This window comes from Pleuronectes platessa, chromosome 19, assembly GCF_947347685.1.
Source record: "Pleuronectes platessa chromosome 19, fPlePla1.1, whole genome shotgun sequence".
Classification (NCBI taxonomy): Eukaryota; Metazoa; Chordata; class Actinopteri; order Pleuronectiformes; family Pleuronectidae; genus Pleuronectes; species Pleuronectes platessa.
The window spans coordinates 17,119,314-17,133,245 of record NC_070644.1 but is presented as its reverse complement, the minus strand read 5'-3'; the positions used below and the strand labels follow the sequence as shown (position 1 = coordinate 17,133,245).

General features: G+C 44.2%; 1 protein-coding gene across 2 annotated transcripts in view; it reads right to left on the bottom strand.

The window, feature by feature from the left end:
• Positions 1 to 13,932, bottom strand: part of LOC128425292 (ephrin type-A receptor 5) — a 46,501-nt gene that overhangs the window by 16,889 nt on the left and 15,680 nt on the right. For both annotated transcript variants that reach the window (XM_053411841.1, XM_053411840.1), the window contains exons 3-5: positions 8,246 to 8,401; positions 7,006 to 7,344; positions 364 to 488 (exon numbers count right to left, since the gene is read on the bottom strand). In XM_053411841.1, coding sequence (XP_053267816.1) covers positions 364 to 488; positions 7,006 to 7,344; positions 8,246 to 8,401 — 620 coding nt within the window. The remainder of the gene's footprint in view (positions 1 to 363; positions 489 to 7,005; positions 7,345 to 8,245; positions 8,402 to 13,932) is intronic.

Here is a 13,932-nt window from a genome sequence, read left to right as displayed (position 1 = left end):
GTATATGCACCCGAGTACATTGAAGAGCCGTTTTTAATGGACCCAAGTTTAAAAGGCCAGATAAGAATAGAAAATACTCTTCAGGGCAAAGGTAACATATATTCAGCTGCATCTCTTTGGGCCAATTTGATCAATGTTGGTCTTAAAGTTTCTGCAAATGCAGTTTATTAAAACATGTAGAGCCCAAGACTTGGTATTTTTACATTTATTCAAATTATGCAAAAATAACACATTAATGTCCTCTGCTATTTTAGTCCAGTCGTGATTGAGAGATCACACCCCTGGTAGAAGTCTAGCTAAGGTTGAATTAGTTGAGCGTGTACTTGCATATATATGTAGTATATCTCTAAATATATATTGTACCTTTTCAAAGTACTTGATCTCGTACTCCAGGATGATGCCGTTGGGACGATCCGGCTCTGCCCAAGAAAGGGCGATGCTGCTCTTCTCGGTGTGACCTTTCCTTATCACACTCACTGGGGAGGGGGCTGCACGCACACAGACACACACACACAAAGACACACAAAGATATAAAGATAGAGACATTTCAACACTAATTTGCTTGGAAAGTAATAAATCCAGCAGGTTAATATGATGCAAAACCACAAAATGACATTTAATCTTATCATTAAGTTGCTCTGAGGTGGTTCGTCATCTGAATATAACCCCAACAAAAAGGTTTGGTGTTGAACTGTCCTGTCTTGTTGGTGATAATTGATAATAAAACTTAGAGGGGAAAGTTTAACCCGTGTTTTTACCCCCATTCCAGAGGTGACACAGCTGGAAATCAGGGTAACACGACTATAGAGTCTGTAGAAGTAGTTGGATAAAAGTTTAATGCTCTTATATCATGGAGAAAAAACCATCGGTCATCGGAACTTTTCCTTCCCTGTTTTTCATTCTTCACTCAAGTCTGAGACACAGAACTTGTTGTGTTATTTGTTCTCCTGAAGAAGCTCAGCTAGCGTGAGTTTGCATTAATCCTCGACCCGTCCTGCTGTAACCTGAGCTATTGGCTCGTCTCTCAGAGGGACAGTTGAAGAGTCTCTGACACATAAAGAGCTTTTAACCAGGCAAAATGCTCCCTCGGGCAACATCCTTACAGTGTGTGTGTGTGTGTCCGTGTGTGTGTGTGTGTGTTTGTGCGTGTGCGTGTGAATGCGTGTGAACACCGTTTAGGTTTCAATAGCCTCAGCAGAACTCCACAGGGAATAAATCATCGCTACAAACACAGTAACTGTATCCTGAGTGGATGGTCGCACAGAAGTGTTATCTGCAACATCTTAAAAGCCTGAAACCAGAGACCCAATCTCTCTCTCTCTCTCTCTCTCTCTCTCTCTCTCTCTCTCTCACACAGAAACACACAGACACACAGACACACACACAGACACACACACAGAGACACACACAGAGACACACACTGCTTTAATGGTAAAAAGGCTGAGATGTGATGGTGAGAGCGAGCGGCCTGTTTCCCAGCAGCTTACTGGGTAACAATGCACCAACATCGAAGTTTAAATCCTCCAAAAGTAGAAGCTGTTTGCTCTGCTCCACTTAATCAAAAGTTCTGAATAGAGAGACTCCTACGAGGGCGTATAGAGCGTAAAGCCGTCTCTAATGCATGAACTTATTTTTTTGGGTTATATGAATAAACTTGATGTGATAAAATATCTTTGTACTGAATAATCTGCTTTCCATTAAATTGTTCAGTCCATAAAAGTGTGAATGTCCAAAGCTGAGGCCTGAACTCTGAGGCAAGTTCAACATCACCAGGATGAATTCTGGTTATTTGGCTATTTAAATACGTTAATACTGAGTGAGTAGTTTTGATGAGCAAACTGTTCTCCACTGATCTGATTGGTTAGTATTGATCTGATCCACTGATCTTAACTTGCAGCAGCTCAGGGTCAGAGGTGAAGCAGCTTTATAAACACAGGAAACCAAGAGTTCACCTGAAGTGAAACCTAATCCTGCTTCAAGGCTGAAGACCCTGACGTCTTTCAAGTGTTTGTTTGTATAATCCAAAGTCAAAATAAATCTTTTATTCAGTTAACAGCAAGAAAAAGGAACAAAGTAAAGCAGCAAATCCTTTTCTTATCATTTTGAATAAAAGACTGTTAAAGTGGCTATATCTACATATTGTATTGATCACTGTGGCATAATAAGTAACTGTTTTAATAACTGATAAAGTCCTCATCTTCCTTCTCGCTGTCCCCTTTCCATCCTTCACCCTCTCTTCTTTCCACCACACGCCCCACACCACAGACGCAACACGTCCATACATCACACCCGAAGGCAACGGGGGCGTCCTTCACATTCGCTAAACAACGCGACGCCTTTTAGTGCCACAACTCCGCCGCCGAGACTAAAACAAACAAGTCCTTGTATGATCTGACAGATCGGAGACGCGCCGACGCCGAGAGAGAGAGGGAGGTGACGAAGGAGAGGAGAAGGGGGGGCTGAAGGATGAGGAGGAAGAGGAGGGGGAGTGGATAAAAAGTGGGTGGTTTGACAAAAATGGGAAAAAAGTGAGAGACGAGAGAAGCGACACTTTCACATTAGCTGCGGGGACGACGGTGGAATCACAGCAACTCGTTTAAACACTTCCTGTAGGTGTTGGATCTGCTAATGAGCACCTACATCGCGGCAACACAAGTTAACACAAACTCCTGATGTTTGGTCGTATAACTAACGTCCCTGCCGCCATTTTCCCACTTCGTCTCTCAACCTGCAGCCGTGACACCGTTTCTCCACTTCACAAAGAGAGGGGTCAGGGAGTGATTGGATGGACGTGTGCGGCCCTCCAGCGGAACGGCCCCGGCCTTCAGATAAAAGCAATGTGTTCTCCCCGTGTAGAACATAAGCTTCTCAGACCACTATCTGTCGGAAGCATCGCCCAAATCAATAGGCGCCTTCAACTATCTGGTTTTGTCATCCTCTAACTATCCTCGGAGAATGACAGGGAGATGGATGCTTGGATGGAATGAAAGAGAGACACTCACGGTGGCACAAAGTGAGAGAGGGGGGGAGAGAGAGAGAGAGAGAGAGAGAGAGAGAGAGAGAGAGAGAGAGAGAGAGAGAGAAAGAGAGAGAGAGAAATGGCTTTATTAGGAGTGTAAAGTAGAGCTGCTCCCATTTCTTTCCTCTGCAAATTAACATCCCACCTACCGACTCTATTAATGTTACATATTCTATTACAGGCAGCCAACATACAGTGAGTTGCCTTTCTACTAAAGAAGGATAACAGAGAATTGTTAAAGTGCAGAGCATCATCTCGGCCTCTGGGTTTTCAGATTCTGACTTAAGCTGCTTTCACACATGTGCTGAACTCCGGATATTCTCCTGAAATTATCTGGAGGGGCTGTCAGTGAGAGCTCAGTTGCTTCTTATAGATTTCCAGGGATGTTGTTTGTCAACATGTTAAAAATATAAGAAGCCTCCTGAGCCCAAAAGCAGGACGTCTACCTCCTGTGTCTTCAAATGACCATATTCTCCACAACCCCCTCTCTCTGATCCCTCTATCAGTTTTTCCTCCTCTGCCATTATAAGTTCAGTTCAGGCTCTAATTCCATTATCCATCATCTGCACCTTTAAGAGCGGCTGGGCTGTGCACTTTACCGCCCACGAGCACAAGGTAGTGCATCATGATTCATTTAATTAATGGCAAAGAAAGCAACGTATGGGAGCATTTAGCATTCCAGTAGCACGCAGCGCTCCCACACTGTGGAGCATGAGAAACAAATGACCAGAAACACACAGATTAGAGGGTTTATATCACAGAAAATCAATGAATGCATATATGTATATATATATATATTCACAGCTTGGACTGAATGCCAATCGAAGCTTTCATATAGAACACGAGGAAACACAATGTAACTGAGATGCTGGTTTGAGGATTCACTTTTCATCAGCTTCTTTCTACCTCATGAAAAATATATATGATCGTGTGAAAGGCAACATCAAAGCAGCGGAATTAACTTAAAACTGTTCGTCTGTTTGCAAGCTGTGAATCTATCTCTCTCCCTTTCTCTCTCTCTCTCTCTCTCTCTCTCCCACCTTCTCTTTCTTTATCACCGACCCTCCATCGTTTCTCCTCCCTCTACCTCGCTGTTCTTCCTCTCCTCCTCCTTCTCGCCTCTTTTCCTTTCACCTCTCCGCCTCATGATTACCAACACTTTATTATTCAGCAGGGCTTCACAGGGACACCGTGAAATCAACTTTTTTCACGGATCCCTTATCAAGTGTGACACTTCCCACACATCAAACGGCGGATTCCTCCTGACTCTCTCTCTCTCTCTCTCTTCATCTCTCTCTCTCCTCATCTCCCCGTTGCCCCGTCGTCTCTCTCTGCTTTTGTTTCAGTATCTCATTTTTTTTGTGTGTCTTTTTCACCGTGACGAGCAGAAGCACAGTCATTACACGCAGTCACTTCCCAGCACAACAAGAAAGAAAAAGGCAAAAACACGGGAGCTTTCATCCTCTGCAGCACAGAGGGTGAAGCCGGATCAGACGATGCTCATCACAGTCATTATGGCTCCGGGATTATTGATCTCATTACAAACATGTGTGACCTTCAGTGGTTTTCAACGTGCTGCAGTAAACACAACACGACGAGGGAAACATCGACCGTGATCGAATGTTAGATTAAGTAAATTTGGTCTATTTCAGTGCCGCGTTACATAAAGAGGGGTTAGCTAATGTTGCATAAGGAACATTTTTAAAACACTTGAAATTCAACCCTTGCACCAAACGTCAGGATCAGCAGCGATGAGCAAAGTGAAGATTCTTCGAGGGCTTAAAGAAATAAAACAGCAAATATTTGACAACGATGCAGAAAACACATTTTCCCCTCTGACTCATTGAAGTACAAAGTCTTAATGTCATGGTTGGTGCATGTGGGTCTGATAAAAACACAATTTGTTATCATTGTTCTTTCAGCTGTTCTTTTGTTTTAATGCATTGCTGAGTTTGATCTGGTTTTTCTATGATTTGCAATCATTCCACTTGTGATTTATTTTGTGAAACAACTTGTAACGCTGGTTTCAAATGGATGAGAAATCAAGTTTATCACGTTTATAATTGGATGAGAGTAAGTTTAATGGAAATCTTCAGCGGAGGTTAGAGATCGACAGTCTACGAGTCGATGGTGATCTAATTAACTGAATGCACTGATCTGAACACAGGATTTAACACTGACATTTGATAAATATGAAAACCTTATACATCAGTATAAATGTATAAATCATGTGTGATATGATTTATGAATAAAACCTCTGTTGGTCTCTTCTAAAATCCTGTGAATCTTCCAATGGCGTCTGTTTATTACACTGTAATCTTCCACTGAACTGAAGCGTCAGTTTCCATCATGTCCCGTTTGTTTTGGCGGCGCCTGGAAATCGCTCGACAATTTACTGCAAGACCCCCGTCCTCATATTATTATGATAACCATGTGTCCAGACGGAAAATCTATGATGTGCTCTATTCTGTGCATTGATTGAATGTGTGTGCACCACAGGAGGGAGGACAGCTGCTATTCCTGAGTTTGCACTTTTACTCTTTTAGCGTAATTTCCAATATATTCCAACGTTATGATCAAATTAAGCAGCTTTACAATCAAAACTGTGCTAATCCCGTTTTGATCCATCGATCTGCAGCCGACTGCTCTCCTCAGCACACACACACCTCGGAGCACCGCCTGCACCACGGCCATGCCAAAGAGCAGCACTTCCCATCAGCCCCGCGACTCTGCCAGCCATGTGTAATCTTTCCTAATCCCTAATCTGCCCCTTGGTCCACTGACTGGCTAACTTTAATCCAACTCCAATAAATTGAATGGGAGTTGTGTAGTCCGGTGTAATCCACTCAGTCTGCTGACAGCCGCGGTGACAACACAATTAAAGGACAGTCGCCGCGGAACCGCCAGACAACCATCTGCCTCCTGTACACACTGCACACGCTGCACACGCTACACACACAACACAAGCTACACACGCTACACACACCACACTCCTCCTTCGACTGCTTCCTACTGAATCACAGTGAACCGTGCGTCTCCCTCCAGATGGGAACCGAGCGGAGGAGCGCATTCATCTCACATTTCTCTCATTTCATTACAAGCGTATAAAAATCAAACTACACCAGCTCACACCTCCCGTAAACATAAAAATGATTTTCCCCAAAGCAGATATGAAACTGTAATGTCCATTTAAAGGGGAAGCTAACAAAGCGTAAGATATTCACAGATACGAGGAGGTGCGGTGGGACTCGTGGTTTAGTGCCTTGCTCAAGCGTGACTCATCATTCCTCTAACGGTTTTTCGAGGTGTTCTGGGATCGCGTGGGATAAATTTATTACCTGCAGCAACACAAATGCAAAAAAGGTAAAAATGACAACAGGTGAAATCTTTCCTTTTCATTCATCGTTGATAGGAAAGGAAATTACTGCTTCCCTGCCTGAGAGCTGACACGTAAACTCTCACTGTCAGATTCATCAAGCGGAATAACAGCTGCTGCCACACGAGACGCCCGCTACGCACCCGGTACGCACCCGCCTGGAAATCAAGAGCTTTCATTATGACACGCACACGACGCAAATCTCCTTGATGAAGTGTGCAGAACTAACTGAAGGGAACAAGCGGCTTCTTTTTTCACCGAATGCAAAAGGCAAGAACAAAAAAAAAAAAAAGGAGCTTTCTCACTGTGGAAATGTTCCCTCAGTCTCTGCAGGGGTGGAGCGCGAGTGAAACTTCACACAGCGACACACTCGTTGGACAAATAAAGTGACAATTCAGTCATCTGGCGTCTTTAATATCAAACGCTGATTCTCTGGTGTACTCCAAAGTGCAGGTTGGTCTGTGGCAGTTTCAGTGAGAGAGAAAGGGAGAAACTAAACATGACAAAGTGATGATTCCTGTTTGGAGGAGGCAGCTGTGACAGTACAGCTGTGGTGCTGAAAAAAGACAGAGCTCACATCGAGGCCTGTGACAGATCCGGTGCAACTCACCTGCCTGATTGGTCGTCACGTTCAGGGACACGTACTGCTTGGCGTGGTCCTTGGCCAGCTCCGACACCCCATTCACGGCCTCCAGCAGGAAGCTGTAGTTGGTGTGCGACTGCAGGTCGGCCACCATCACCGAGGTGTTGGAGAGGCCGAGGCCGCGCGGCAGGAAGCGCACGTTGGCGCCGCACTCCTCCGAGCCCCGCCCCTCCGGCAGCACCTGCTGGCACAGGATGTTGTAGCGCACGTCCTTCCTGCCGCCCGCCTCCGTGGGAGCCGACCACTCCAGGAAGACGCTGGTCTCGTTGACGTTGGAGATGGCGTTGCGGGGGGGAGAAGGAGGACCTGAGACGCAGGGAGACAAACGCGTGGTGGTGTCACACAACAGCATCCTGGTGAATGTGATGACGATTAGGGTTGCAAAGGGGCGGAACATTTCCGGTAAATTTCCGGGAAAACTTGTCATGGGAATATTAAGCTCAGGAATTTTGAAAAAAAAATTACACAAACTAAACGCTGAGCAACAAAAACATCATTCAAAACTCTATTCTAAAGATATATGGAATGCGGCACACGCTGCACGTTGAATTTCAACCCTCCACAGTGCATTCCTCCATCACATGCACAGATAAGTCCCAGCATCCTTCACACTACAGCAGGGCTATTGAGGCCTGCTGTAGTGTGCAGGACTAGTCAGGTAAGTTTTGATGATATTAATGGGGAAAATATATTAGCATGCTGATTGAGGATGGTTCATCTGTTCATCTAGTCTATTTCTATTCATTTATCCATCAATTGTAACAAAAAATTAAAGACGATTCCAATTGGCCAACTATTTATATCTCTAGCATTGCATTAGTGTTTTTTACAAGCTTTTTTTCTCATTTTATTCTACAGAACACTTCCACTATCTCCTTTGTGGAGACATTTCACCCCTTCCAATGTAGAAGGAAAGGCTGTGTACATTTGCAAATACTGTGCAAAGACCTATGTTGAGAATGACACAAAGATGCAGAAGCATACAGTCAAGTGCCCAAAGTTTTCCTAAGGGCTCAAATCAGCCTATGACAAAACAAAATGTTCATATATATGTCTGTATATGACAAGGTAAATACAGTTAGTATAAATTACCAGCACAATTTCCAGTTTATTCCTGTTAACTCCCGTGGCAAGTTTCCAACTTTGAATATTCCCGGAAATTTTCAACCCTAATGACGATAAATAAAGAAAAGTACTGAATCCTCACGCGTGCAGGCCATGTTGGGGGGGTCCGAGTCGATCTTGTAGAATCCGTCCTCACAGCTGCAGGCGGTGGCTCCCGGCTGCCGGGCCACGCTGTGCGGAGGACACTTACTGCAGGACGCCGACTCCAGCAGCGAGCGGTAGAACCCCAACTTGCACACTGAGAGAGGAGGAGGAGGAGGAGGAGGAGGCAGAGGCCGTGGGGAGTTTGGAGTTGGATGAAGAAGAGATGATGAGAGGAGGGAGAAGGGGGTCATGGGGAGAGAGAGGTAAAAAGAAGAAGAGGGGGGGGGGAGAGAAAAAGCAGGACAATGTGTTAAATTCCTTAAAAAAAAAAAGAGGTCAGCAGAACAGAGGTAGAAAATGTTCCCTGGGTGACTCAGTTTGTTTTCAGGTTACTCATCAGAGACGTTGTAGTTGAAATTAAAATCTACTTATTGTTGCACATTTGTATTTTTTAACATTTACTTTGAAGTCTGATTTCTTCTCGGGATTATTTATTTTATCCAACCAGCAAAACTCTGCTCTCTCCGTCAAGAGAAACCTTCTTTATGTCTCCTTTTGTGGGACTTTCCGTCTTATTCAAAGTCAAGTCTCCAGTTCACTGATCTGAGACCAGCACCTGATTAAGAGTTTTTCACCCGGTGTCTGCTACACAACATTGTCCCCACCGAGCCCCCCCCCCCCCCTTATGCATGTGCGACGTATACAAACAAACACGACAAGCGGTGAAACAGACACAATCTGTCCTCCCACACGAGCGCACACTCAGACGGCTGATCTAAGTGGGACAGGTAGACGGGGGGGGGGGGAGGACTCACTCCGAATGTTAACACACAGGAATACATCAACAGCCTCTCAGTCGCCATGGCTGCACCCCCCAAGTCAACCAATCACCTTGTTATCGCAGCATCATTTTCCTCCAGCAGGCAGATACAACCAGTCACACACAATGGGGGATGAAACACTAATGGGATATTGGACGCTTTGATAAGCGCGGGGGGGGGGGGGGGGGGGAATAAAGATATTGTCTTATAAATGACACATTTGGGTTTCATGTATTGCTAAAGACAGGAGAGGACAGGAGAGGACAGGAGAGGAATAATGGACGTGAGGACAACAGAGAGAGGAAAGGGACAAAAGAGAAGAGATGTGCTTCGTCTGAGTTTGTCCTCAAAAGGTTTTAAGGTTTGACGGTTGGTTGTGTCCATCCGAGTGTCCATCGCCCAATCAGAGGGAGACTGTGATTAAGAAGCACGTAATTAAATGTCAGGTAAGAGGACTGGGGGGGGGGGGTGGAGAGAACAAGAAAAAGAAGGAGACGGTGCAGACGATAAGAAGAGGAAACGGAGGGGAGAAGAGAAAAGGATTGAGAAAGGAAAGTTTACGAGGGGGGGATGGGGAGATAGGGCGAAACAAAGGAGGAGTGGAAGATTTGTGTGTCTGTGTGTGTTCCGGGCGTTAGGCGGCAGTGGCTCTGATTCACCTTGACGGAACCTTGGCCCGTTGTCACGGAACATTAGGCCTGAAAAATTTCTCCCTCTGCCTGGGATCGCTCAGAGTCTCATCTCCTCCTCACACACAAACAGTAACACACACACACACACACACACACACACACACACACACACACACACACACACACACACACACACACACACACACACACACACACACACACACACACACACACACACACACACACACACACACACACACACACACACTAACAGACACACACACACACACACACACTAACAGACACACACCCCCACCCACACACACAGGAGGAGGAAGCCTTTCATGGGGGTGTTTGTCATGTAGGATGCCACACGTTCACTACAGTACACTAATTATGAGCCGGGACTCAAGACACCTCTTCTGAGACGTGTGTTGACCTGGCCTAGTTTTGACTGAGCAGACACGATGACATGAGTCACGCTCCACAGAACCCCCCCGCTAACGTTTGTCTTCTGGGATCATTTTATCCAGATGTGGAAAATTTGCATATTTATTTATTTATTTACTTTATATGTAGGGGGGGGACCTATTGTTCTGACGGTTTCTTGTTAGCACTGTAATATGTGGGTTTCAGCTTCCAGGGCAGTGGGACACACCTGATCCTGACCCTCACTCCCTCACTCCCTCACTCACTCACACTCACGGTTACACACAGATTTATGATCGTGGTCTGGTGTCTCGTCTCCTTGACTCCATCCTCCAAACGCCCCATGGCCAAATCCATAAAAATATGTAGGCAGCTCATTTCACACAGAAAGACACAAAGACACACACACACACAAACAGACACACACACACACACACACACACACAGGGATGTATAGTGGATTTGAGAAGCAAGAAAGAAATAGTGGCGACGAAAATGTTGGGTTTATTAAAAATTGCTAACAGTACGTTCAGCTATCAACCCAATGATTACTTTTATTTATTTCTTTATATTTGCATTTGCTGCTTAGCTTTGTCTTGTCAAATCTATTTCCTTTCTATTTGCCGTAAACGAGCGAGCCACACACACACACACACACAAACACACACTTTAGCATAGGCAGAGATTTACTGATCACGTGGTGATAAAGATGAGATGTAAATTAAAAGTAATGCATGGAAATGTCATTCATCTGGAAGTTGCCGACGATCACGAGAAACGATATAAACATTTGCAATTAAAATGTGCAAATTGCTCTGAACGATTTATTTCCGATCGCACGCGACTCTAATGAAATTCAATCTAAGTTGACTAATAACCACCGACCGAGTAGATGCTTAGGTATTTACTATCATTATTCTAGCTCATTTCCAATTAGGGTAAATAGATTAACCCGTGCTCAACATGTGCGGGAATTAACTACACGCGTGTGCTATTAAACATGACGTGGCAGCACGAGTGTAAATGACCATCACTTTGCTCAGCTACATATCCCAAGATTTACCACACGCACGGGGAAAGGGAAGCTGAAGGTCACAGCAGTCGTCTGAAAGGTGAAACTGGGATGAAGTGATTAAAATGCCACAGAGTGTAAATTAGAGAGAGTTCAATGTGGAGTGGACGAGCAAACCACAGCTGAAGGGCGGTGTTAAAGCGTGAAGAGCGAAAAACCTGCGCATGTTGACTGAATGTCATTCAAATGTCAGCTGGGTTATTACACCTCACTAAATGATTATTGCTTTTACTTCAACTGGGCATCTTGTGCATTATCACTGGGAAATGGTTTTATTCCACCTTGCATTCTTACAACACAACCAATGGCAGTGAAGTTTATGAACATCAACACACACAAGAAGGAAATAGATTTATTTTAAGTCTTTCAAATGGAACATAGACCCTTTTCTTTGTAGCTGCGATTATTATCCACGTACTAAAAATATGTTACGTTAATTAACTTTGTTATTAGTTCTATTTCTATATACTCGTATTCCTCATTAGGACGCTTGTATCTCATATCTTCTACCTGCTGTGTAGGTTTTTTGGAGTTTGGTGTAGAAGCTGTTCTATAAATTGCCCCCAGTGGGATTATACAGGTTGTTGGAATTAAACTGATATTTTTCTCTGCATATTGCAGCCATGTCGCCAAAGAGTCTAATCTGGCTGCAGTAGCCTCCTCCATGTTAGTCTATGGCACATGGTCAAGATGGCAGCCAACGTATTAGAGATATTATTGTGTAGTACATAACACATCTTTAAGAACCATAAATAAGTATAGAAGTTATTTGTTAAACTTCATAAAGTGACGACGCAGGTGTTGAGATCCATTGATGAGACGCCTTAATCTTTTAATTGTCCTGAAGGGACAAACACACACACACACACACACATGGAAACCTGGTTTCACAGATACACAACACAAGTCTGTGGTGAGATTAGTTATGGTCATGGTTGTTGACAGAAATGCTTCATTCCTTATTATGAATTCAACTTGAGTCGACGGCGTTGGTGGTATTAGTGTGTGTGTATGTGTGTGTGTGTGTGTGTGTGTGTGTTGCCCTTGAGCAAGCTGTCTTTCTGATGCCACGCAGCTCTTAAAGCACAACACAAAAGGGTAAAAGGTAATTAATATGCAGTACGCACTAATGTGCCTGTGTGCAGTCGTGTGTGTGTGTGTGTGTCTGTTTGTGTGCGAGGTTAATACGTAATTAATATGCATCACACACTTGCATCCCAGGCAATTAAAGATCCAGCGGTGTCTGCTGATGCTTCTTAACGAGCGTCCTCTTTGATTGGAAGCATTTCACTGTAAACATGTTGATTTATATGACTGCCGGTCGTTTGGTGGGATTAAAGGGACGAGAGCGATTAAAGCTGAGGGAGAGAGTCGGACTTGAAGGAAGGCGTGAAGATCACACATTCTATACCAACCGAACTGGGTTTGAATTAATATCTATTGGTACAGAGACTGTATGGGTCCAAATATTAACATATTTCTATTGACACATAAGGTATGGCACATGCATTAAAGCCATAGGATCATGGGTCAATTAGCACATGAGATTCTGACACAGTGGGAAACCTGTTCAGAAAACACGAGTGACAACTGTGCTCAGTCGACCAGCTGATGTGTGAATCCTGCTTTAAGCTGCAGACACTAAAACTAGAAAATATGACGGAACAGAAAGTTTAACAAATGTTTTTGAACCACAACGTAAAAAATACTCAATTTGAATTAAATTCCTGCTTTTAAGGACAAATTTGCTTAGTAAATATATACATTAATCAAGCATTATTACCTTATTAGCATGATTATGCAAAATCTACAGTTATATTCCACGACAGCGCCAAACACAACTTCACAGTTTATGAGAAAGAAGAGTTCTTATTCTACACGGTTTTCTGCACGTAACATCCACTTGTGTTATATATCCTGTCCCTCTTCCCACTGTACACACATCCAGACCCGATTGACATGAGAGTAAACCCATACAGAAGAAACACCACAGAAACGCTGCTTATGTTGTTAAAAGATACTATTGTGAACCAATAAACCAGTGAAGGAAACACAGTAAATATCCTGTTCCTGTATTTGTCCCACAGCGAGCTACAGGCCTGAGCAACATAAACACAGTGTGTGTTTGTGTGTGTGTGTGTGTGGGGGGGGGGGGGGGGGGGGCTTCATACCTCCATGTACTATTTTTTGTATCACTGTGTTTGCCTCTGCCTGTGTAGGCGCTGATGCATGCTCATATTTGTGTACGCCTGTGTGTGAACACAAACACAAGTCCGATGATAATAACATAATAATATACAATCGAGTCAATGGGGTTTTCCTGTCTGCCGGAGGACAGAGGGGCTCATTGTTGAGCAGCCATCAATTCTCACAATCAGAGCAAGAGCAGAAACCCCAAAGGTCAAGAAGGTCAGTGGTTCCTCATAAAGTAATTTATTGGACTATTGTTGGGACCACTCAACATTAACAACACATCATAATGATGATGTGTGCTAGGGAATAACACAACGACGTGAACAACCACGACACCAGGCTACACATTCAATCACCCTTTCAGCGTTTGGTTAACCCCCCCCCCCCCCCCCCCCCCGACACTAGCCAACTAAAAGTGCGTGCATACACAAATTCTGTGAACAAGGGTCAGGATCCCAGTGGCGTTTAAATTCCCCCGGAGACCTGAGATCTTATAGGAGGAGGAGACGTGAAGTGGCTGTTCATGAAATTCGTTATG